The 27790-nt window shown below is 36.7% G+C and overlaps 1 protein-coding gene across 4 annotated transcripts in view; it reads right to left on the bottom strand.

Moving 5' to 3' along the window:
* The window catches only part of LOC121313397 (brefeldin A-inhibited guanine nucleotide-exchange protein 1-like), a 62667-nt gene that overhangs the window by 30084 nt on the left and 4793 nt on the right, over nucleotides 1-27790 (bottom strand). For 2 of the 4 annotated variants that reach the window (XM_041245882.1, XM_041245883.1), the window contains exons 2-11: nucleotides 9144-9174; nucleotides 7895-8051; nucleotides 6916-7062; nucleotides 6463-6642; nucleotides 6254-6301; nucleotides 4714-4990; nucleotides 4044-4160; nucleotides 3358-3545; nucleotides 2969-3096; nucleotides 271-505 (exon numbers count right to left, since the gene is read on the bottom strand). In XM_041245882.1, the coding sequence (XP_041101816.1) occupies nucleotides 271-505; nucleotides 2969-3096; nucleotides 3358-3545; nucleotides 4044-4160; nucleotides 4714-4990; nucleotides 6254-6301; nucleotides 6463-6642; nucleotides 6916-7062; nucleotides 7895-8051; nucleotides 9144-9174 (1508 nt within the window). The remainder of the gene's footprint in view (nucleotides 1-270; nucleotides 506-2968; nucleotides 3097-3357; nucleotides 3546-4043; nucleotides 4161-4713; nucleotides 4991-6253; nucleotides 6302-6462; nucleotides 6643-6915; nucleotides 7063-7894; nucleotides 8052-9143; nucleotides 9175-27790) is intronic. The other 2 variants (XM_041245884.1, XM_041245885.1) reach the window with 1 other exon arrangement.

Genomic DNA, 27790 nt, shown 5'->3' on the forward strand with positions numbered 1-27790 from the left:
ATTATAATTTGTTAAAATAAAGTAACATAACTTTTCTAGAATGGATCTAAACAGTGTCACCGTTTAAATAATGACCACAATTGTGTTACATATTTAATAATGTACACTTGTATTCACTAAAATTAGACTCACTTGCCCTATTAGTGGTCTGACTTTCAGTAATCAATTGAATTACCTAAAGAGTGACAATATTTAGACCAGAATCAAAGAATATATGCCATGATATTGTCTAATATACAGGTGTATATATTTTAAACAAATAACAGGTACCTCAATTTGCATCTTCAGATGTGTCTTGAAGTTGGAAAGCAAAGTGAGGAAAATTGAGAGAGAAAGCTCAAAGACCTCTGGAACAGACGAAACTCCATTTTTTGATAACGCAACACACAGGTACTGTTTTATAGCGTTAATAAACATCTCATTTGTCCTGAAGATGGGTCCTGCATTTTGCAGGATTGATAGAAGAAGCTGTAGAGAGAGAACCTTTGATCGTAGTTCATGAGATCTATAAGAAAGACATACAATCATAAATCGTTTAACACACTGCCACAAGCAATTCAGACAGCAACTACATAAGTGTGTTGTCAGAGGTTATTACAGTAACTTCAAAAGCAGTTAAAGTCAATCATCAGAAACATGAAGCGTGCTTGAGTTCCTTAAATTCAAAACAAAAACAAAATGCAGTTTACACTAGTTCACTGTCCTTGTTAAACTTACTTGATCCAGCTTCTCCAATTATTTTCCCCTTATGTCTTCCTGCAAGTTATGAGTTTGTAGTCTACAGTTTACATTACAAAATAAGATCCACTTGCTAATTTTTCCTCCATTTTCTACACTGTACTCGTTACATAGAAATAAGAAATAATTACCAGTGTTGCCCCAATGGGTTGAAGAAAAGGTTAACTGATGAAAACAAACAGGGGGTACAGATTACACAAATGATTCCACATGTAATCCATATGAAATACACATGTAATTAAAACATGATGTATACTGTACTATTACTGATATACATCTATTTGAGTTATTTTATCAATGTGTATCTAACAAAACAAAATTTGTCAAAATAAAACGAAAAATTATGAAAAAATAAAACTAATTTCATGGGGCTCTATGTATTAATAAAGCAGCATGGCCTTTCCTAATGTTGCAGTTGCACAAATGCAGTGTGTGAAAGATCAAAGCTGCTGCTGGGGAGCTTAACTGGGCTCAGATAAAGTGCACCCAGGTTACATAACACAGTGCAGCTGAACTACTTCAGTATTCTTATCACCCAGTCTCTTTAAAGTCTCGAACACATCAAATTTGCCTGCTAGATAACTCATGAATTTAAAATAGGAAACCACTGCCAAACAACCTGATGTAATGAGAAACCAACTTCAACCCATTGAATGTCTACATCTGATCAGGCGGATCTTGTAATAACAGGTACCGGAGGCTTATCAACTTGCATGTTTGAGCGGTCGCTAGTGATAGTGATGGAGGTTTATCCTAGTATTTTAAACACTAATTATTTGAGTGTTTCAAAAGCTGCACTATTTTTCTAGAAATAATGCAATTGTATTTGCAGCTAACATTACAGTTACTGCCTCAAATTAATGTATTGGCAAGCCAGGAAAGAAAAGAGCCTAAAATGCTAAATGGTTAATGAAGGGCAAATAATTTATATACAGGGAAAATGACTTCTCTGTCCCATAATCATATCTTCATCTGCACTTGATATTTGGCACTGTTTTTTTTTTTTTTTTTTTTTTTTATGAAGTCTTTACCTTTGAGACTGTCTGACTAAGAATGAATTCATACAATGCGGCCAGTATGACAATGAACACTAGTGTGCACTGGTAATTTATTCATCCTAAAACAGTGAATTTGTTAAAAATTTGCAATGGAAAGCCTCAGATAAACTACCAGTGCAAATATGCTGCTGATGTTATTAAACATATAAATAATATGAGTGCACAAACAGTAATAAATAATGACGAGAAACATATTTAATGGGATAATAACCATTTAAATAGTATGCAAATTCAGAAGACACAGTATAATGCATTCATTCAATTTGCAGAATGGTATAAACCAGTCTAAATGTACAACTACTGAGTCTGGCATCCCTAAAAAAGACAATAAACCCAGTTCACTATGTCCAACCTTTCTTTTTCTACACAAAACGTAGAAACCATTACAAAAATTGCTTAGCTATACCAATATACCATCTCTTTATTTAAAATAAGGAATGACCTCGAGAATAAACAGCAATGCTAGAAATATGGGTAGTAGAATAGCAGTGTTGCAGTACTGAGAAATTACACAGCAATTACTGTACAGCCTTTAGGGTCGACTGTTTGAAGGCAGCCGTGTACAGAGAGGTACATAACTATTAAAATAAGAAATGTTATCTAATGCTAAAGGAAATATAATGCACAATGCAAATTAACATCTAATGCTAAAGGAAACCTCACTTCCAGTTGCAAACCAATTTTATCCAAATAAAATACGTTCTGGTTAAAGTGATGCATTCAAGTTTATTTTTTTAATAAATGTGCATTACATAATCCCTTTGAATGTGCAAATGTATTTGAAAATCACAGCACCACATACATAAACTGGATCTTGCTAAAGCTAATCATTTTTGCACATGAACTACAATTTCCATCTGGTCTTATTTTACTTATTAATGCCATTAAGAATTAGACTTTGTAAAACAGCACATATTGTTAAGTAACTAGTGCTTAAATAATAGAGGAAAGACACTGAGAAGAATAGAAACTTATGTTTGAATGTCTTCCTTTAGCCAATATTTAGGTTAAATGACATTGGAAAACAATGTAAAAGTGCTCCAATGAACTGAGCTGACTTCAACTAATATACAGAGCCAACCACATTCGGGCTGCTGAAATCATATGGCTGGTTTATTTTATTGAAGACAACTAAACAAAACCAATGAGCCCAACACTAATATGAGACTCACTTTGGGTCTGGAGGTCCATCTGAGAGCGGCTTCATAGAAAGTTTGCACAGGGACCTAAAGACTAAAAAGGCATCTTTCTGTAGAATGTGGGAGAACTTAGCATCAGCACCTGTTGTAACTCCAGATTCCTGAGGAGGAAAAGAGAACTTATTGCGAGCCCTTTTGGAAAATGAATGCATTCAAGACCTCTTGTCTGGATAATGAAAGTGTCTCTTATTAATCTTTACTAGCAAAAGGAAGTCTGTCTGGTACCAACTTTTCACACCGTGATGCTGACGAAACTCAATTCAAAAGAAATAATGGTGAAAACATTATTATTGCTTCTTATAATAAAACACTGTCTTTAAAGTGTATTTAAATGACTCGATGATTTAGAATGATAAGTGCACCTGAGTGTCACTGGAAGAAACAGACAGTCCGTCATCGGGGAGGGATGGAGTGTAGCTAGCCGAGATGGGAGTTCCAGGGATTCCGTTTGCACGGACATTCTCATTGTCATTGCATAATCCAGTTTCATCATCCGGCGTTCCAGTGGTGATCTCCACAATCCCATTCCTACCAGGGCCTTCTCCCAAATCTACACACAGAAAACCTTATTAAAGTTCAAACTGTAAAATACTGGAGCCTCAACTGACCAGAGGCAGATTTCAAATGTAGTTTCACAGAACAACCACCGTTCACTATTAAGATAACATCTGCTCTACTGAACACACAAACTGAAACAAAGAAAAAAGAGAGAAAGCCAAGCTCCCACTGACCTCCTTTAATGAAGACAAACGTAAAATGAATACAAATAAATACAAAATAATGAACACCAGTCGGCATATACATATGAAAATACTGATAAAACAAGAAAGTCAACAATGCATTTGTATTGTAAAGTGTTTATGTTATACTAAACAACAAAATAGTTTGCTATGATTAGTCCACATCTGTCCAGCTAGCCATTAAAAAACTACCTTAACCCCCCCCCCCAGCTCCCCCCAGAGTTCCACAACCACAGGTTATTGGTACATTAACGAATGGTATGATGGTATTTTATTTCAGAAATAAACAAATGGCAACCAGCAACTACCTCCCACGACAGTTTTTACTACTTCCTGCAGGATCCTCTGTACAATTTCTTGTGCCTTTTCTTCATAATTTGAAGTGTCACTCCCATCAATGTCACCTCCATCCTGTTTAGACAAACCTTAAAAAAAGTTCAATTGACTTAGATGATGTATGAGCAACATTCTGTATATGTGAAAGCAACATGACCTGTATATAGCATGTAAGCACGGCACACACAAGACAAATCTGCTATCAATGTGTATTTTTTATATGTGTACAGCAAACACAGATACATGTATGGTGTTTTTTTTTTTTTAATCTGGAAATAAAAACGTACACAAATTATAATATGGCAGCAATATTAGACAAACGGTAAAGGTCAGTCACCGGCCATGGTCTTTAAATACTGTAGCCGTGCAAAAACTGTATGTATAGAAATTTTGCAGAAGAGCACCCTTATATAGTTTATTTTCCCCTGTAATAAACACTTGAAACTTCTAAAGATAAGCATTGTTATGTAACAAGGGATTATATTGTTAATACTGGGTTATACTGCGACTGCCTCCAGCCTGAACAGTGAAATGACAATATTTCATTTACAGAGAGAGAGAGAGAGAGAGAGAGAGAGAGAGAGAGAGAGAGAGAGAGAGAGAGAGACACGGGGGGGGGGGGGGGGGGGGGGGGGGTGTTACCCTCTGCTGCTGCTGTAGCCTGATCAGTCTCAGTTTGCTGGTTTTCTGCACTGCAGAACTCTGATCCGTTTTCTGGCTCGGTGTCTTCATAGACACTCTTTTCCGTCTCATTAGCCGGGTGGTCTGGCTCTCCTACAGGTTCTTGAGGTAGCTGCTTCATCGGCTGCTCCTTGAGCTGTCTGAGCTGTGGGGAGTCGGGCTCATTCTGGCTAATCGGGGACTGCTGCAAATGCTGTTGCCTGTGTCTCTCCTTCTCCATCTGCTTAGCCTCTTGGAGCTGGACATACATATAAACAGGCAAGAAATGCAATATAAGAGAATACATGAGAAAGTCCTGATTCATCAGCCACCAACTAAAAACAATATTAAAATGCACCAAGCTTTGTAAGCAAGATAGCAGAACAAAGAACACTGCTTTGGGGACTGTAACACAGGCACAGGGCAGTCACAAACAACAATACTCAGTCCTGTTGGAATTCTGTAACTTGATGGTAAACCTACTTAATTTTTTCCCCTCAGTTGGTTAAAGACACTGAAATTGAAAATGAAACTGATAACCCCAACACCCAGTTTTCCAATCCCAACATAGTCACAGAATTCCATTATACAGCAGAAAAGCAAGCACACGTTCCAGGGTTAAAACCAAACAAATAGTTAAAGTAAAAAAAAACAAAAAAAACAACAACATTCACAGACTAGACTCTTGACAAAGATGTCTGGGAAACACAATGACTGACACATAACTGTTCTGCGGAAATAGCTAATCACATTAAAATCACAATGGATTAACCATTTCATTCCCAGCATTGTCGCTGAACAGCAACATTGTCAAATAGACCAATGCATTTGGAAATAAAAGTGTTAACCACAAACTACAACTTTAAACTAAAGAAGAACACATGTATTTTCTTGTCAGTTTTTATCTGATAGTTAGGAGATCTATCCAACATGGAGATACACCTTGTGGAAATACATGCGTTTTGAGCTAAAGAGCAATGGGGCTCCATTGTGGGACCCTTGTTTCTCTCATTTCAACAACAGTCATTACAGTTCCATTTAAATGGTTAAAAAAAACAACAACAATAAGCACAACAGAATTCCTACATGTACTAAGCAATTAACTGATATTGCCATGTTCCCCACTTCAGTAATTACACTTGTAATTTAGCACGTTAATGCAAAACCAAGAGATCATATTGTATTGCACACATGAACAGTAATTTCAATGTTTTACATTAGTGGGCGCGATCATTACTACATTGTACATTTATGGCTGAAGTACAAATCAGAGCTCATCGAGGTTTAAAGCTGCCTCGCTGAATACAGATTTCAAAAACTTTCTGCATTAACATTCAAAACATACTGTAACAAATCTAGGATCTAAGTAAGCAAAAATAAGAAAAACAACAAGAAGCAGCAAAACAGTTTTTAAACAAGTCTTCCTTGTCACAGCTTCTACTATCACAGAAGGAGTCAAGCCAAAGCAAATGCAACTACAAGATATCTGTTCAAGCATTTCGAGACAGCCCTTTACATTTACCTGTCTGTCTTTTTTCCTTGATGCCAATGTAATCTTGTGATTTGTAAGCTACGTTTTGGGGAAAAAAAAGCGTTATTTAAAAAAAAAAAAAAAGAAAAAAAAAGAAAAAAAAGAAAATGAAATAAAAATATACATACTTTTTTTATTTTTAAATCAGAAAGAAATTTTTCATTGATATTGAAAACACGATTTCCAAGAAAGTTACTTACTGCCTGGTTTTCCATTCGTGCAAATATGACATTTAGCATCTGGGTAAGAGTAGCCTTGGCTGTTGTTTGATTGATAAGATTCTTGCTGGCCAAGTAGATATTGTAGCATGTTCGTACAGCCTGCAAAACTGTTCCCTCGTGAATTTCTATCTGCTGAGAAGTTACTGCTGTAAGCAAAGCCTAGGAGATGGAACAAAAAACTATTTAAAACGATGTACATTAAAACTTACTAGTGTATTAAAAAAAATGGTATCTACAAACAAATTACTTTGTAAGGGTATGCACTGCCATATACATGCTGTTCAAAAAAGTGCAACTCTTATTAGGATGTCTCCTGGATATCCATGTCTTGCCTAATTATTTGGCAAGAATATCACTCTAAACATATCTGTGAAATCTCCTGAGGTCAAAATATCTCAATCCTGTTGTCACACCAAGCGAAAGGAGGCAAACCTTTATAATCTGCAGCTGAACACCTTCATCGGTTTGCGGACCTTGAAAACAGCTACATATGGTCTCGATTATTCTATCAATTAATTTCTTTCCAGGCGCTGTGCTATCTGGGGCGCTTCCAGTGAGATGTCCATAAGCAATTAGTTTCTAAAAGACGGAAAGAGCAGAATGTTTATTCAAGTAACGCACACACACAAAGGATATTTATCAAAGGTTACTAAGATACAGAGCATACTATTCGTATTGAAACAAGGTTTCGTTTTTTTTACAATACAATTATTACTTACTGTTGTCTGTTTTACCATTAAGCTTTGTTTACAAATAAAACTGTCTTTGGAAGATATTTACTGCAGCCAGACATTTGCTAAAATATATACTGAACACGTTTATTATAAACCTAAAGTACTGCAACAAACAGAACAAACAAAGTAGGAATAACTGAGCTTAAAGTATTAACTGATTTAAAAAAAAAAAAAAAAAAAAGCCAAATCTTAAAACATATTAGGGCCCACGATGTTCAGTATATGAATTCCTTTCCTGAAAAGTAAATAAAGCCACGGGGAAACTTCAAGTAAAGGGGCGCTTACTTAGAACCTATACTTCTTCAACCGTTTCTTTATTGATTTTTTTATTTCAGCCACTTTGTTTGCTACAGAAGCATCATTACTTGTGCTTTGTTCTACAAAATGCTACCCACGAGTATGTGTGAACACAGAGAATAAAATGTAGCAAAATAGTATACACATGTGCACCAACTGATCAAAGCTTTATTTTGCATTATTTTTGTGAAAGCAAATAAAATTAATAAATGTAATGAAATACAATTAACGTAATGCAGATACCGGTTCAATTTTAACCTTGGAGTAAACATCTTTACTTTGATGTTATAATCCAAAACAGCAGAAAACTAAATTAGGGGGGAAAAAAGAAGTCTACATTCAAGTTCTTCCACTAGTTGTTAATGATTACAAGTACTGACCTGTAAACAGTCTAGAGATGTACTGACAATCCGGGGGCATTTGGACTGACACGCTAACTCAAAAGGCAAGAAGTACTTGTCTGCTTCAATGAAGTTTGCCTTTGATTTGAGTGGTGGCAGAGTGCCCGAGATAGTCTTGGAATCTCCCAGGGGAGGACTAAAAAAAAAAAAAAGAGAAAAAAAGTTTGGATTAGCAAGGGTGAACTTAACTTGTGTCAGCTTTCACCAGACACTACTCTATATTTTCATGCTTTGGTGCAATTTTTTTTTCCTGTTTAAATGTTTTTCTCCTTGTCTGATCACTTGGTTGGCTGTATAAAACGTATCAACTTTCATGAGAACATTTGAGTCTAACGTAGAGGATGATGATGGACTGGCAGACACAACACCACTCGCTGTCTCCATGGCACTTGAGCTGACCTTAAACACAATACTCTAGTAATTAACAGGTCACTGCAAATCATCTTGAAAATTCTAGTACGAATGTTAATATATTTGCATTTTTTGTTCAGATGACGGGTTACTTTTATTAGTAATGAATAAAAACTGATTTACCTAGCACAGCCAAACTGAGATGCAAGGATTCATCAGAAACGGAAGGGATATCAAAACAATTTGAACTGGGACAGTAAGCTCCATTTAAGATTGTTGGCTGGCAAAATTTGACCAACCCAAACTGCTTTGATGAAGTGAACTAATTACTGCAGTATATCCATGTACAAAAAGGAATAAGTGATCAAGAATATGTAACTTATTTTTTCTATCTTCTATGTATTGCTTTCCATTGCCCTTTTATGCAGATTGCAACAGAGACCGTGGCAGCCAAAACTAGCAAATAGATCACAATGAGCTTGATCTGAACCTCCTGGATTCATTAGTATATGGTACACAGCATTTAATCAGAACTTGACTTTAAGCTGGGTTTGGAATGGGTTGTAAGTTTTAATTATGGCGTCACTACCCTTGATGTTAAAAAAGTTAAAATGCTGTCCTTGTCTAAGATCACTTACAGTAAGGACAGAAGTAATTAATGGCAATACCAATTACTTTATTCATTATATAAACCCTACTAATTTAAGAAAATAAGCCTTCATGTGTACTATTTAATATCAAGACATTACAATAAAATACATCCATGGATTAGCTGTCCTTCAGCAGGGCAAGATCAAAAGCAAATCAAAACACATACAGTACTAACAAAACAATCACAAAAGAAAAAGCTCCAATTATTAAAAAAAGCAGTGCTTACCTTAATTTTTCTGTTTCTTCTTTAATTTCCTCTGTGAAAAAAAGAAAAACGATAGACTATTATAAACAGCAAAAATAGCATTTATTTAATGACAGTCAGCATATACTATACTACACAGTTATTCAATAGATTACCACTGAGGTTTCATTTTAACATACAGTCGACAGTATAGAAGACAATGTGTTGTAGGCTTGGCTTTAAAGTTAACTATAGTACAACTACATAAAATTCCCCACACAATATTATTGAACGTGTTGGGGATCTGAGAATTGGTGGTAGCACAACAAGTCTCACACTGCTAAGCTTCCATCTACAGCTGTCACTAGATCTTGGTCTGTCATTTCTTGAGACAGACGAGCCATTACAGTACTCAACCAATCAAAAATCAAAAGCTCTACATCTACATATAAAACTGAATGCTCCAAACAGACAAGATTATATAGCACAGGGTTCATTAACTGGCAGCCCGCAAGAGCCTTCCATTTGGCCTGTCGCACATCAGCTGTCCTTCGTTACAAAAGCTGAAGATTGTAATGTCACCGCTAACTACAGGGTATTTGTTCCCCTAACAAGAGTTTTTTTTGTTTGTTTTGGCAACTTAATCAGGAACAAGCCAGCTGATTGACCAGCTTTCATTCTGATGAGATCTCATTTTGTCACAAATCCCCGCCCATTTAGCTGAGTGTTAGTGCGATATGAAAACAGCGGTATGAAGTAATATTATTTTCTTTAGTGTGAAGAAACTATCTGAATATTCTTACAAACATTGCTGTACATTCGAAGGCAAAAATCCATGTCTGCATCTAAAATGGCAAGTGATGTGTGGTATGAACACAGCATCAACAAAGTGATGCTTCAGATTTGGGAAGAGAGTCAGAATTGGGTCATACAGATGCTGGTAATGCACATCACTGGAAAAGGCTGCACACTTTCCAGACACCGGTCAAACTAGCAAGGGAAGTGTTACGTATAGTGATCAACATTTTGTTTTGTTGAGATCCTATTTTCTAAGGAGAGTAATAAACGAAAACCAAAATGGTGTTTTTCTTCCTTTGTGCAATGCCTCCTTTTCCACATTTATTTCTTGTAGAGTTTATTTAAATTAAATTTGTGAGTTTTCACTTGTGTGTACGGCTTACAAAAAAAAAAAACCCTCAGTAACGCTATCACTTTGTGAAAATGTGTAATTTGCCACTTTGTTTATTGCGAAGAAACTACAATGGCAGGGATCAGACATTGTATCACTGTAAGTAGTTATTTCTGACATCTATCAGTTGACTGGTGCAAGTGTGGTGTTGCAAAGTTCTGTTACTGTATAAAGTATGACTCAATAGTCAGCTTTTCATGACCATTTAAACAACCCCCCACCAGCACTCACATCTTAAGCGCCCTGTGACCCAACAAGGTTTGGACATTGCCTTATCTGGCCCGCCAGAGAATGGAATTGAGTAGCCCTGGTATAGCACTTTCTTTTTCTTCTTATGTTCAATAGACACCAGCTGAATAGGTTCTGAAATGCTGTTACTTTTGGTTTGCCTGGGAAGTACTGTAGGCCCGATCTGCAGTCTACATTACAACCTGCTCTGCAGTCTGAACAGTGCAAGCATTAATGCTAAATTGAAATTCTAATGCATGAAAACTGTAAACAATAATTTGCGTTAGAATTTAGAATTTCAAAAGACAAAGAAAAAAGTCTAGTTCCATGTGTTTAATATTCCAAGGAGCCAATGCTAGGACTTGCAGAAGCCAGTTTAAGTTCTCACTTGACAGGAGCCTTTTAAAAAACAGTAACATTTGAAAGTTTAATTACTTTACTGCTAACAGTCAATTCAAGCCCCCCCCCCCACCAAATTAATGGTTAATCCTGGGCAATTAAAGAGTTATAGATGTGACATTTGCACAAAAAACGCAACTGTACAACCATAAACAAGAACTCCCTCACTGAATGAAACAAACATTGTTGACTATATAGATTAAGTCACGGTATGGATGCAAACAGGAACAGTCCAGCCTTGCTGTGCCAATACTGTGTCGCTTCTCAAAAGCCTGTGATTAGTTGGCCATCCAAATAAAACATTTAATGTAGTTTTGCAAAAAAGACTTGGGTGCTCTCCACAATCACATTAATTGATGTATCCTATCAATGTTATTTTAATGGCACAGTTTTAAGTCCAGCATTATGGATGTGATAAATATTATTGGAAAGCTTCCAAAACAGCCTACTATCAGCAAAAATGCAATGTTTATTTAGATTAAAAATACTATGAAATATGAACAAAAACAAAGCATCCCTGGGGTATCAGCTAAGGGGAATGATCGAATGAAAAAACTAACAAAAAAAAACCAACCTATTATTTCATATGTTATGTCTTTAGTAGTAATTCTATATTATGCTCCAGAGTATAACAATGTAATTCTGAATCCAGCAGACACAGTTTTCAATGTCTGTGTTCCATAAAGAGATCTACATTCCCATTACTAAAAAAAATAGCTTGAGGGCAACACTCAGAAATAACACACCTGGTTTCAATTTGAGAGTCAGTCAATTTGAGGAAAGAAAAGTACTCTCCTTCTCATGAGATGAGAATGATTTATTATTCATAAGGACCTGAGCCCATATCATATACCTCAGAGCCTATATCATATATCCGCTTCTAATTAAAATGGAGAGCAACAAGGCAACTGCATATAAAAAAATATATATAATAATTAATACTTAAATATGCTCATTAAAAGCTTGAATGTTCCCTGGGATATTTTTTTTTTGTGACTGAAGCCTCTGCTACACACACAACCACTTTTTCATTATTTTCAAAAGGAAAATAAACTCAAACTACTGGGCTACAGTATGGTACATGTACCCTTCCAGAATTGATTACACTTACAGTAACATTTCAGTTCTATTAGCCAGAGTAGACTACAGGTACACTACAATAACCAGACAGGTTATTTTTGACAACATGGTAACAAATGTCAACATGCTCAAACAAATTAATAGAAAAACATCAAAAATACTGTACAGTAACACAACAGTACCAGTGCAGGCTCCTTAGAGGCAAGGGAGGATGTGCCTCCTCAATTTCAAAGTGTTATAAATTCTGCTAATATTTCATATATACTATCATAGTATGCATTTTCCACTGTATTATGCATTGTTTTTCTGTTTTACTGTATATCATGTATTATGCATTTCTCTATTTAAATTATAATGAACTTTCTTGTTGTTACTGCATCTTGTAAAGCGCTTTGTGATGGTGGTCCACTATGAAAGGCGCTATATAAAATAAAGATGATTGATTGATATTGCTGTGTAGCATTATAATATAATAATGTTCAAAAAGAAATTCAGAAATTATTTTACTTACAACTTGTCATTTTACCAGATGGATCAACCTGATAAATCTCACAAAAACACACAGTTTTTTAAATGTTACTGATCAAACCTTTTACATATATGCCAAAGTCACAGCAGCAAAAATCATATACAATCTCTGATTAACTCAATCAGATATCATAAATACACGGTTCATATAGTTTTTTCTGAGTTTGACATCATTTTCTATGTTGATAACTAATAACCAATAGTAAAAAAAATAACGTTTTTGCATTACAGTTATTTAACTGTATCATAACAAAAATCTAAATTATGCTCACTTTTCCAGATAGGCTCTGGACCTGTAACCTTTCCTATTCAGTAACAGGAGTCAGTTTTGGTATCTATAGGTGAGCGTTTCATTCTAAAAGCAGTGCAACAATTCAGTGTTTTAATCAATGTCAGAAGCAATGGTCAAAGAATTGTGTCACAATCATAGGCGCCTAATTCTTAAACAGTGGGGGCAAACTGAAGGACTAACTGCCGAGCACTGAGGCGAACTGCTGCTGAGCATAAAGAAGAAAATATTTATTAATTATTTTTATTTTTTTATAATTAAGAAGTTCTAAGAAGCCAAGCAAACCTTGCTGTTGTGAAGTTACGGTTTCAGTTATTGCAAACCTACAAACCTGGGCAGATGTTTCAGCATAAGATGTACAATAATGCTACAACTAGAATTCCCATATGCAGTTTACTAAATGAAAGTATTGAACAAACAAAGAAAAGCTTAGTACAGTAGCACACTTTCCACTTCTACAGTTGAACTTTCATATGGTAATATGTTCTCTTAACGTTGAACGTGTGATGGTGGATTCAATGCTCTATTTTCTGGACAAAGAAAAAAGCCTCCCATTCTAGTTAAAACTAATGAAAAAAATCATCAGCAAGTGTTCATTCTCAAAAGAAGTAGGGTCTCGGGGAATTTACAAACAATAATCCTTCAAGACCTGCAGTACATTTACTTCAGGTTAAAAAGTTGTTTAAAGCTCCACACATTCACATGCAGTAACTAGGTACTTTATTTGACACTACTGTGGCTTCCTCTGACCAAAAAAATTAGAATGAGTATAATTATGTATGTTTTTTTTTTTAATCTAGGTATTGGAAGGGTAATCCAGAAAAGGGTGAAAATGTGTATAATGTTCCAATCACAGGAATGAAAGTACACCTCCATCAGTTTTAAAACAATAATTTCCCAGGGTGCAGTGTCTTGTTTAGTATCACACTTCTGCTGTACATGTGATTTAGAGAAAATAATGTCAAATGACTTGCACAAGGGGACAGTGACACAGTGGCGGAGTAGATATTTACAAATGCCTTTCACTAAACTCTAACTCGCCAAGGTAAACTATTGTATACATTCAAGTGAAACCCACTCCTGGAGACAGCATAAAGGAATATCCACTAGCAGGTGTCCTGAGGGCATCAGACGATTCTAGGACATTTTCCAAGAACTTCCACCTTTCGCTTACAGAGCTCGACAACTCTACAAAATCAACCCACCCTGACCCTAACCCAACCCCAACCCTTAAGCTACCCCAGCCCTAACCCTAAACCTAACCATTCAAAACCATCTGATGCCCTCAGGACACTTTCTAGTGGATATTACTTTGTGCTGCCTCCTGGAAGTGAAAGGTAAGCAGGCTTATTTGGGGGCACACACACTTTAGCTCGACTAGTTCTACTGGCTCATTATATAAATGCGATTTCTTTCATCACTTAAAAAGGTACAGCACATATCTGTGGAGGATGTCAGGCTCATCTGATCCATTAGATCGTTTCCATGGAGAGGACACAGAGCCCTAGAATGGAAATCCTGGACTACATTCCACTATAATATGGCAGCCCACAGCCCCAAAACAAAGAAACATTACAAGAATGTTGATGAATGGCCAGAATGAATTAGTTGCAGTGTGGACAAAGTGTATGGCGTTGCTCTTTGGTATCCCGGTACAGAGAGGGTTAAGGCACAATACAATTTCAAGTTTCAGGATCAATGTCACAGGTACTTTTCTAAATGATGGAAACAATTTCAAGTTAAAGACCAAAATATTGTCATATTATATTAACTTTCCATACTGTATTGTTTTTTATAGTCTACTGTTCAAGACAGTGATCCTAAACCAGTGTAAGCCTACTATAGGTTTACATATTCAGGACAGAAATAAAACGGATTAATGTACAACTATCTGTGACTGGAAAGCATTCAAATTTAAATACATAAATTGTACAGCCTCTTTGAACTGGTACAGACTACAATATTTTAATACATGTATTAGCAGTCAGAAGTGCAAAAACTGAGCAAAGCTGGGGATGGCACTTGCAGTACATTAAAGGCAAGAATCGAGCTAGTCTTAAATAATGCAATGATCATTTATCTAGCTTCATACTTCTGAGCTTACTTCAAATAAGACTTGCTTCATTACTAAATCCCTATGGGTTTTTTTTTTTGTTTGTTTTTTAACCCTTAAATTTTAAATCCTGTCAGGTTATACTATTCATTACTTCGATCCTCGGTCAGAAATGACAATTAATTTAATTTAACTTCAAAAAGCTTTCAGACCCCTTCATGTAAAAAATGTAATATACTGTATGACAGATAATGATCTTAAATACCAAAAGGGTGTACACTAGACCAGGGGTGCCAAACCTTTTGTAAAATGGGGATTGAGATTTTTCCACAGACCACTACTGCACCTGCATTGGACCAAAAATAGACATATTTAAAAAGTACACTAAAAACACAGTATCCAAGGGACACTTAAGAGAGTGTACACAAAATTTTTGGGTCGGGATTAGAGCAAATACTGATTAAACCATATCATTTCAGAACTGCCCATTATTTTAGACCAGTGATACTCAACTCTGGCCCTCGAGATTCATTCCAGTCCTGGTCTTTATTCCAAGCAGGTCCTAAACTGGTTAATTGCCTCTTAGCAGCTTCAGTTAATTACATTAAAATCTGCTTAGAGTAAAAACCTGGAATAGACTGAATCTCGAGGGCCACAGTTGAGTGTCACTGATTTAGAGTATATTCAGTGATGGAAGTACTTCAGTACCACTGGTTTTAGATTACAGTGCAGTTATTTATTCTATTCTTACTTTTATTTACGAGCCAGCACAAGATCTGGGCTTGATTTTTTATAAAGGCTGTATTCACAGTGTATATAGTAAGTATTCGACCCCCTTGGACGTTTTTTTTAACAGGTTGTTGTGTTACAACCCGAAATCTTGATGCATTTAACGGGATTAATTTTTTTCCTTTCATTTACACAACCTACTCAACACTTTGAAGAGGCAAGAGAATTTTTATTGTGAAACAACAGTTAAGGAAAAAAAAAACAAACAAAAACTGAAATGTCTTGGCTAGACAAATATACCCCCCCCCCCCCCCCCCCCCCCATATTCGCCGCCCATTCTTCTTGGCAAAATTGTTCAAGCTCTGTCAAGTTGGATGGGGATCGTTGGTGGACAGCAATCTTCAAGTCTTGTTACAGATTCTCAATTGGATTCAAGTCCAGGCTTTAACTGGGCCACTCTAGGACATTCACTTTCTTGTTTTTAAGCCACTCCAGTGTTGCTTTGGCTGTGTGCTTGGGGTTATTGTCCTGCTGGAAGGTAAATCTCTGTCCCAGTCTTAGGTCTTTTGCAGACTGAAGCAGGTTTTCATCAAGGATTTGCCTGTATTTAGCTCCATCCATTTTGCCCTTTACTCTGATAGCTTCCCAGTCCCTGTCGATGAAAAGCATCCCCATATGATGCTGCCATCACCATGCTTCATAGTACGGATGGTGTTACCTGGGTGATGTGCTGTGTTGGGTTTGCGCCAGACATAACGCTTTGCATTTAGGTCAATAGTTCAATTTTTCTTTAAGCGGACCACAGAATCTTTTGCCACATCTTTTCAGAGTCTCCCACATGTCTTTTTGCAAATTCCAAGCGGGATTTTTCAGGTTTTTATTTTTAATTGATTTGTTTTTTCACCCCCCTATTTTTTCACACATTGAAAGTGTTGAGTAGGTTGTGTAAATCAAAAGAAAACAATGGTGAAACAGGGTGAATACTTCCTATAGGCACTGTATATATGTTTACCATGAGAACAAATTGGAATAAGGCAGCCACATTAGTTCAGGGGTCATACTCAAGGTCACTGTCCAAGGAATAGCTGAAAAAAAATGTTTCAAGGTAACGGCTGATGTTAACAAATATCAAATGTCATATGCTTGTGTTTAAAATCTGATTTAGATTTTAGTCAAGAGGAATAACCCACAGAAAAAACACACCAAGTTGGTTTCCGTTGGGATCTCTATGACAACCTGAGAATGGGTGTCATTGTGTATATGAATAGAAATGAAAAACCTGAAGCCTAATTTGATAAAAAGATGAATGTGCACTGATGTGTGGTGCACACCCTGAAGCAACATTCTCAAACCCAATGTATTAGGTTTGCATCTCTAAATATGGTAAACATAATGTGGTAGTCTAATTAAATCAACTAAAAAATATACAGTAATAAAACTCCTGCAATCACTTCTGCCTATTTTTTTACACAAACATTCAGCATCAACCACTTGTCAAGTATAGAATATATATATATATATATATATATATATATTATATATATATTATATAGATACTATATATATATATATATATAATATATATATATATATATATAATAAAAAAGTACCAGTAATTGAATTCTGCTTTAATCTAATTAGAACATTAACGGCTATCTTTATGGTCACCTGAACTACTGGTCTCACAGTCCAGTGAATTACAACAAATACATAAAGAAATGTTAAAATATGGAGCGCATGTGATATTCAGATCAGCCTTTATTAAAATACATCCGGTCCGGAGCCCGCGCATGACACAGCTTTAAATCACTTTAATCTGTGCTTCACTTGAACAAAACCAAAGCAATTCTTAGGCATGTCTGTCATTGTTTTGTAGTAAAACCTTTGTGCCAATTTTCAATATAGTATAATGTAGAGAAAAGTCAACTGAAATAAGTTTGAATATAAAATGTACTCTAGCATTCACCTTTAAGCTTTTATAATACCACTGCTAAAAACATTTGAGAATTAATAAATAAGGAGGCAACATCAATAAAGTACTAGATCCGCATTATTCATTTTATCCTTCGCACACTTCTAAAGAAAACATAACACAGGCAATTTTATGTCAATATGTTATATAGCTTGCAGTGAGATTAGGGTTGATTTCCATTATAGTCAATTACTATAGGCTACAGAACGACACACACTATACAAATTAATTGTAATGAAAGGTTAATTAGCAATTACAATCCATTTCAGATCACATGGTATCAAACAGCAATTATACTAAAGGTCTCAAAAGGCTTAAAATCTTCGTTGTCTAACAAATTGATTCTGTGTGTGAGAGAATACAACCTGTGATTGAATTTGAATTTCTGTACTGCTGTAGTACATAGCAGTAAAATATCTGTAAAAACCCTAAGTGAATTCTGTAAAATATGAGTGTGTATGGGAGAAATAACTATTTTTCCAATGGTGAGACAATGTATGCAATGCATAGTTTACCATGTTTTCTAATATGCTTTCCCATATCTCTGGGCTTGTGCATGTTTTATTACCCTTTGCTACAGTTTTACAATGGGAAACTTTGATAAAGGTTTTGCATACTGTAGTTTCTCCCTAAAAATCTCACTCATATTGGGTTTTGGAAACGAGAGCAAAAATATCCAGTATTCACAGGTTCTCAAACTGGGGTTCACGGGTATGTCTGAAGGGGGTCGCAAAGGATTTAGTCTCCTCCTTCCTTAATATTTGCAGGTCCCGCCTATATTTTAATATAACCAGAAGTTACTTAGTTACAAATATACAGTCGTTTCTGGAGGTTACATGCTAAGCTGTGAAGGGCGAGTCTCTTTAGAATTGGGTATGATAATTATGTGGGCCTTTCCTTGACATTTCTCACTGATTATTCTGATAACTATAAAAGAGAGGAGTCAATCAATCAATGCGTTTACATGAGCATTCCGATATATTTTGGAAAACGAACTTTTTGGAAAACTAATTCCAACATCAAAAGTCATGTAAACACAGTTTTCTGAAAATGTATTGGAATATTCCGAAAGTCAGTTTTCGGAAAACAGCACCTAGAAATTTCCGATTAAATTCCGAAAATTTAACAAAACATATATCATGTAAATAAACTTTTCGGTATTGGTTTGGTCTCCATTCTATTGCAGAAATGTCCAGTCTGTTCAAATCGTATAGGCTACAACAGTACTGTGCACGCAAAAATATCCTGCGTTTTCCAAAAACTTCAATCCATGTTTACAGTTGAATTCTAATTAGATTTTCTATCGTTAATCATGTAAACACAGAAAAGTGACGTTTTAAGAAAATCAGTTTTCAGCTTTGTCATGTAAACACACTGAATGATGCAAAGAGTTAACCTCATGTGAAAACGTAATAAACTAAGCGACCATTTTACAAAGACAAGCTTTTTTGTGTACGAGTTTCAGTATTAGCGAACTACATTGTGTAATAATACGGTTCGGTTTTTGGAAAAGCCTGTTTCTAAGACGGCCAGTGAGGAATGTGAGCGTTGAAGTCATGTTTAAAAAATATATTGAGCTGCGGTTTACATATGCTGGATCCATGACTAACCCACAAATGCAGTGTGTTCTTTGTGGTGAAATACGTGCTCATGAAAATACGACGCCTTAAAAAATGTACCGTCATTTAACCAAGCATCCTTCCCTGATGGACAAACCAACTGATTTTTTTGAGAGGAAGTTAGCGAATCTGAAAAAACAAACAAGCAGTGTGAATACTAAAGAGCACCTACAGGTAGTGGACAAAAAAAATGGAAACACCTGGGTAAATGAGGGACACCAAGTATACTGAAAGCAAGGGCTTCCACACAGGTGTGGCTCATGGGTTAATTAAGCAACTAATATCCCAGCATGCTTAGGGTCATGTATAAAAATGCTGGACAGGCCTGGCTGCCTATAATTATGGCTAGCATGGCTGCAAGAGGAGACCTCAGTGACTTTGAAAGAGGGGTGATTGTTGGGGCGAGTTTGGCAGGAGCGTCAGTGACCAAGACAGCTCAACTTGCTGATGTTTCACTAGCAACTGTGTTTAAGGTGATGTCGTCATGGAACTCTGAGGGAAAGACATCAGCAAAGGGTAACAGTGGTTGGAAGTGCATACTCCAGGATCGTGATATCTGTGCATTAAGTCGAAGTGCAAGGCAAAACAGGCGAGCAACTGCAGATGAACTGACTGCAAATTTCAACCTGGGACGCAAGCAGCCAGTTTCATCAAAAACGGTCCGTCGAGAACTCCACAGAGCGGGATACCATAGTTGGGATGCAGTGCACAAACAGCTCATCATACTTGGCAATGCACATTTGCGAGTGCAGTGGTGCAAAGATCACAGGCAATGGACTACCGAGCAGTGGAGAAATGTGATATGGTCAGATGAATGATCCTTCACCATGTTCTCGACATATGGATGAGTGCACGTGTGGTGCCAACCTAAAATACTCTACAGCCCTGAGTGCTTGGTTCCAACAGTGAAGGGTTCTGGTGGTTCCGTAATGTTATGGGGTGCCTTTTCCTGGCATGGTTTGGGTGCACTCATCCCCTTAGAAGGAAAGATCAATGCTAATCACTACTTAATGGTACTGAGTGATCATCTTCACACCATGGTGCAGCATAACCGGGGTGTCTTCCAGGATGTCAATGTCCTCATCCACAGAGCATTTGTGGTCACCGAATGGTTTGATGAGCATGACACTGATGTTATCCATATGTCATGGCCTTCTCAGTCACCAAATCTGAACCCAATCGAGCACTTATGGGATATTCCGGAACGACGCCCGAGACAGTATTTTCCACAACCATCAACCAGACATGAGTTGATTGACTTTCTTGTGGAAGAATGGTGCCGCATCCCTCCTGCAGAATTCCAGAGGCTGGTAGACTCTATGCCATGGCACATACAGGCCGTACTGGCCGCACGTGGTGGCCCAAAATCCTATTAAGTGACTCTACGTTGGTGTTTTCATTTTTGTTGTTCACTATCTGTACAAGGACAGCAAAAAACGTTAAGCCCCACACCACTGTTGAATCATTATAGTGCCATGTGCTGCTGATGTGGCCACCACTATGCTGGGACCTCATTCCACAAGTAAATTAAAAGTTATACAACCTTTCAAATTATTTGGTTGCACGGTGCCATTCATGAAATGGCTGCCGACATTCATAAACAGCTTTACTAGAAAGTGAAAAACCTTTTTGCTCTCAAACTCTATGAATCAACTGATGTGTCAGGGACTGCACAGCTCTTAGCTTTTGTAATATACATTCGTGACAGATCCGTGCAGGAGGATGTATTATTATTATTATTATTATTATTATTATTATTATTATTATTATTATTATTATTATTATTTTATTTTAATTTAGTAGTCGCCAATTAGTATTTTATTGTTTTCTCCCAAATTTAGAAATGTCCAATTATTTTTAGGGCAGAGCATGTTGCACGCAATGCTACATGGACTCATTGCTCAATACATCGTAAAGCTTTAGCTGCTAAGAATATGCTTGCTGATCTTCACAAGGTACTTGATGTGGCTGTAAAAGTGGTGAACTTCAAAGGTCGACCAACTTAAGCTTTGCGAAGAAATGGGTTCTGAACTCTGCTGTTTCATACTGAAGTACGACAGCTTTCCTGTGGGAAGGTTTTTACACCTTTATTTGAGCTGAGACAAGAAGCAATGTTTTTTCTGGAGGAACAAAGATTTCCTTATTCTGGACTTCTCCAAGACTTACAATGCTTGCAATGCTTGCTTATCTCGTGGATGTGTCTGATCGGCTCAAAGTCTACAAGGACGTGATACGAACCTTCTTTCTGACAAGATCGAAACATTCATTCAAAAGCTTACTATCTGGTGTCCATGTGTGTAGGATGGCCGTTTTGAAACTTTCTCTCTGATGGCAGATTTCATAAGAGAATTAATTCTGTGAGTTGAAAGGTACATCATCCTGTCGCACAGGCAAGGCCTACAAAACCAGCTGCGGCATTATTTTCCTCAAGTTACAGCAGCAGGTAGCCTTCGGATAAGAAACCCATTGGAAGAAGATGCTGTTAAAAATGCAGCCTTGCCACCAGCAGTGCAGGACAAGCTTGTGGATTTATCTTGCGTTAATACCCTGAAGCTCATTTTCTCCGAAACAATTGCTTTTTTATTATCTCTGCGCATGGAATACTCAGAATGTTAAGCCATGAAAGTACTTGTGCCTTCTGCATCAACATGCCTTTGTGAGTCAGCATTTTCGAATTTGGTTGCAATCAAAAGCAAATAGCGTAACCATATCAAGAACCTCTGGTTTAGATTATAGAATTGAAAACTGAAGGGAAAAACAAAAACAAACACCTGTCATAATTCTGTCAATAGAGAATGGGTGAAAGTCTAGTGAAAGTCTACATTATTCTGGAAGGATACGACACTATTGCTAAAACCTCCTCCAATTACTACAGGGATTCTGTGGGTAGATATCTACTGTACTGTACCTCCAGTGGAAATCTGTTCTCTAGAATGTTGTCACTTTTGTTACTAGTAATTTGTGCAATCGCTGAGACAAAAACACCTGAGTTCTACCCTCTGTTAGATCTGACTGAACCTGAATTGCAACTGTGAGATGCTGATATACAACAGAATATTACAGAATGTACAGTACATTTGCAGGAAAATATCCTAGAGCGGTAATCCTGCGAGGTAAACAATGTCATTTATGTGGCCTCTGCTGACGATGCAGGGCAGATTTATTACAGACGTTCATCTGGTTGCACAGACAGGGCCAATAGAAAGGTTCCTCCTCAGTGCTCTTAATCCTTGAGGTCTGGGCCCATATAGCCTACTCTATTGAAGGGGGGTGGACAGCAACATTACTATCCCTTAAAATGCAAAGGTATAAAACAAGCAACTGAGACCAGAGATCCTGAGAACAAAAAACAAAACAACAACTATGTACTGTGCTGTAAACAAAGCTTTCATTCACTCTATGCTATACTACTGCAGGGATTGCATTTCAGTGTGCAATAGCAGGAATCTCGCAATTTTCAGACAGATCAGCCCCTTTTAAAAAAAAAAAAAAAAAAGATGCGAGCACAATTCCCAGTTTGTTGAAAAGCCTCCTTTCACCCAAATAAAAAACAAAATACAGGGCTCCAGACTGCGTCTAAAATTGACACCAATTCGACAAAAAAAATAAAAATAATAATTGGCAATTTTTGGGGTTACAGAAAAAATGCTGCCTGTCCCTTTAAAAAGTGTCAGTATTTACATATGCGCTATGACGTCGGTCTGTAAAGAAAAAAAGGCGTTGTATCACATGTTTTAAACTGAAGTGCAAGAAGGACAATAGCAATCTGATTGAATACAAATACCTGGAAGTCTAGAGGTGCTGTATTAACACAAGCATAATATGGTAAACCCCCCCCCCCCCCCCCCCCCCCCCCCCATTTCATGCAACAGTTTTGACAGTGAACAAATGTTTGTGGGTACTGTTCTTCTGCTGACTCATCTATGCCAGATATAATAGATTTGGTTATATTGTTTACCGTCAGGAGTTTGTGGGTGATTTGATTGCGCAGCAGCTAGATGAGCTGATAATATCTCCTCAGCAAAAGAAGCAGGTACAATAATTTAAGATGTTACCGTAACGAAAAATACTAAATGTAGCGTAAGTTTTGTACTAAGTCTAAAGCAGAGTCAGCTTCTTCAGGGAAAACAAGAGTTTATTTCTCAGACTAACCATTTTAAGAATGATGAAAACATAGAAATACATGGGGCTGTAATTAAGAAGTGTGCTACTGAGAGAAAAAAAAAAACATTTAGGGAATTAAAAAATGTAATGTACTGTTGCTTACTTGATTGCAGCAAAAAAAAAAACTGCTCAAGGATTGTGGTAATGAAAAATAATGGTTTGGAAATATCTAAAATATGATAATGTGCTTGCTGTGGTGTATTTAATATCATAGAAAACAGAACAAACTCACTAAAACTTAAACACGTTTTTACTAAAAAAATAAATGGTAACATGTAAACATAAGAGCTGGCTGTGTCTGTGCCTCATGCTTTCAGATCAAGACTTCACTAACTAATACACAATTAACCAATTCCATACACAACACTTCCAAAATATAAACACGTGGAGTTCATTGCAGTCATCAGCTGCATAGATTAACCAGAATGAGACAACACGCAAGTGAGTACAAACATTAAGTTACTGTTTTAGTATCACTTCTGTAATTTAGTACACCCTTTGTGTGAGATGAATAAACCCTTAAGCTATTGCTCTTGTGGTTTACATGGCATCTCACACTTCGGAAGTGTAAAATCACATTACACACACATCCCATTCATCTATTTCTTGCAGATATGCAGCTGTAGATAGTTTAACACTAGAACCGCTACAGCAATCTTTTTAACAGTTTTCACTTTTAAAATTTAAATTGCTCTGCCTGTGTGAAAGCTATGCGATTGTCTGTTCTTGACTTTTTCTAAATAAATGTATTAAATACCCTGATGGCGTTTGAAAGGCACCATCGCAAAACTATTTTATATTTTGAATATAACCCACAATATTCTATTTTACTTTTTATATACACGCCTGTTATCATCTCTACTGGACCTGTCAGTCATCAATTCTTTTGTACAAGGAATGCACCTGGGAAAATATCAGTAGGGCAGATTTCATCTTGAAGCTAGCCACAGCACTTCAGCAGAAACATTTCGATCAGAAAACTGCTAAGCAACAGGCTGCTGCAGCTCAACCTGGATTCTGTGCTGCACAGTGACACATGCAAGCGAAAACATGTTACTTTCGTTTTAAATTAAAAACTACTTACGTTTTTTAAAGTTTTGTATGTACATATACCTGTTTACACACTAGTTTCTTTTGAAATGTTTATTTTATAATAGTGTATTGTAGTGCTTTATATGTGGTATGTTTAATTGTTCATTTAAATACAGTGTTTCAGCTGTGCAGATGTTTCATACGATGTGCTTCATTAAAACTTTTGAGTTGTATCCGATAGTTTGTCATTGATTTTAATATTGATGTTGTTTAAATTATAATCGTCACAATGACTCCGGCAGTGGTTTTAGGGATGACTGTAACCGCGGTGGTTCTACTGTTAAAGGGAGCGAGTGGCAGAGCAAAAGTAGGGCTACTGATTTTCCATTCTGGTGAATATAGCAAATTCTGTTTTTCAAATTGTTTTAGTTCTTTACCACTTTTTATCAATGTGTTGCTAATTAAACATAGCAATAAAGCCCATATTTTAAATCAGACTTGTTGCTGTAAGTAAATAACGTACCTGAAGACACTTCAAACATGTCATAATGTTTATAAAACATCACATCACATTGCTGGCATTAAAATAAGCAAGAAATCGTTAGGTTATTATCATAACCCTGGTTCCCTGAAATAGAAATGTAACCATTAACGAATGGGTACTTACCTCCTGAAGACCCGAAATCTGAAGACATGACAAAGCTGCTCAGCCGAGCCTGTCATGCAGTCATGCCCACCCTGAGGTCATTTTTTTCTTGAAGCCTGCTGCAATCATGGACACAATGACCTTGAAGTTTAATGGTAACATCTATATTTCAGGGAACCAGGGTTATGATAATAATAGATAGGAGGCTAGATAGCTTCAAGTACTAAATATAACCATTACCGAATGGGTCAGTATAACCAAGCCGTAACAAGGGCAAGATTGCCACACGACTGGAATGCTACAAGGTTAAGCAAAGAGGCTGCCTTGTGCGTTACCATTCGGAAACCCAGTAAAAAGTAGCTAGGGCTAAATAACTTGAGGGAGAAACTCACCTCTATGCTTGTGTTGTAAGGGTTGATTGAGAAGCCATCCTTAACACTATTTCCAAAACCAGGGTTTTGAGTATCTACGATATTAAGTCCGTAGAACCTAGTAAAGGTATAAGGAGTAGCCCACACTGCTGCATTGCAAATGTCCTTGACTGATGCACCCTGGAATAAAGCACAAAGCTGAAATGCCAAGATAGTCTTCAGCAAAAAAGCAGGACTGGTACAGAGCGTAACCTGGCTTCTGCAAACATTAAGCAGGCTTTCGCAACTGAGAATGCCTGCATTACATTCACCCGCTTTGTGGCGGCGCTTGCAAGAAAGCTGCTTTGAGTGATAATAAATTCAGCTCAGCTGAATGCAAGGTCTCAAATGGAGGCTTCATGGGTATATCAAGCACCACATTAAGCCTCCAGCGTGGAACAGTGCGTGGTGCAGCCACCACATTGAGTGTCAGCAGAGAAGCGTGAGTGAAGTTACATGATGAATTAGTTCAACTTGGTTGGGTGTAGTGCAAAAAATAAATAAATAAATAAATGACACGCTAGAATGTAGCTAAATTCCATTCCCAATGCACATTTCTATAAAATCAGTAGCCCTGAGAAAGTGTGTGTGTGTATCGGAATGGAAGGTTGGCAGGGGTGGGGTTCATTCTGTTCCTGCCAATGATCACAGGTGTGGCCATTCTCCAATTAGCTAATTCAGTGCCAATTGGAGAATGGCCACCTGTACAAAAGAATACATCCTTTGTGTGGGAGGAGGGAGTTAGGTGAGTGGAACTGTGGTTTGTTGCAGCTTAGTAGTGAAAGCGAATGCCCTTGTGTATTTTGTTTGTACATTTTATTTTGGCCCTTGTGCCTTTTTCTTTGTGTCTTTTTGTTAAATAAATGGGCACAGCATCACTGCAATGCAGCTTCAGTCTCAGAGTCTCTACTTCCTGCTGGTAACATCTTGGGCCACAGTGCTATTCTGTCACAAAGAGCTATGCACTAACCACCCTTCTCTGCATTCAAATATATACGTATTAAAATGTTTGGTTGTTTTGTGTTTGCTTTATTATAATTATTTATTCATTTAGCAGAAACAAAGAAAGGGAGAACTGACCCCAATGTTTTGATGAGGTAAATTAAGTAAAAAGTGTTGGGAATTATCAATAACTAGGCGTTCCTTTTTATTTTGTAATTTTTTTTTTTTTTTTTTTTTTTTTTTTTAAAGTCCCGCCAAAAAAATCCTAATCGCTCAATCCTGTCAATGTTGTACAAAGCAGTTTAGAACGAAAATAAATGTAGCAAAAATCTACTTGACAAATGCACATGGAATGTACATAGGTACCAATAATGGGGTACAGAATGTATTCAGTTTACTGTAGGGATTCTTTACAAGCAGTTTTACATTGAGAATGTATAAGCCCAGATGGTTCATTAGTCTTGACAATTTAGCTCAAGATGTGAGTAGATGCAAGACCCTCTGCCACCCTAACATTCCACTGATGTACAGTATAATTACAGTCTGCATACTATAATGAAGACCATGTTACTCCTTACTTAAATAACTACACAGGCATGTTAAAATATTTAATACATAGTATGCAACTGCAGTACTGTCATTCCACTCACGTATCTCCAATTCCATTTTATTTTATTTTGCATCTATTTTTGGTATAGGTTAGCTTTCTAATGATGCTTTTACATTGTGATTATGGGATCTGCTGGTCTATTTAACAATGCTCTACAGTAAAAGGATTATGCTGATTTTTTAATTTCCCTTCTAAAAGCTTGTTTTACCTTACGTGACATACAAAGCTAATCTGAACGACTTGCACAATAAATAATTAATTCCAATGACCTGAATCCTTACAGACAGGCCCTGTTGTACAGCACTGCTCAACTGCACCCTGCATTTCATCATACAGAAGTGCTCTGTGCAAGACAAAGCTAAGGAGCGCTGTGAATTAAATTGAAAGTAAATACTGTCATACCCATCCTTCCCCAAAATATCCTTTTTTTGCAAAATAGTTAGGAGTAGGAGTTTATTGTTCTGTTTGCTTTAGTATAATATGAGTGAATTTCAACAGATCCACATACTGTGATACAACTGTACATTACATTTGTAGTGCCATTTAAGTAATTTATTGTTATGTGTTTTTCAACAAAATAGGACAAGTTGCTTGGCTAGATTGACCTTTTAAAATATTTTTTACTAAGTAAACATATGAGTTATGTACTGTACAGTATCTTGAGTATTTAGTCTGTTTTGGTAAATACATGGTACTGTAGAATGAAAAAGGAACAAATTGACCAGACCTGTTTCTGTTTTCAAAAATAATGTATACAATCTGATTAGATTTAGAACCCATTCTTCCACAACCAAACTCA

Source organism: Polyodon spathula, chromosome 3 (assembly GCF_017654505.1).
Source record: "Polyodon spathula isolate WHYD16114869_AA chromosome 3, ASM1765450v1, whole genome shotgun sequence".
Lineage (NCBI taxonomy): Eukaryota > Metazoa > Chordata > Actinopteri > Acipenseriformes > Polyodontidae > Polyodon > Polyodon spathula.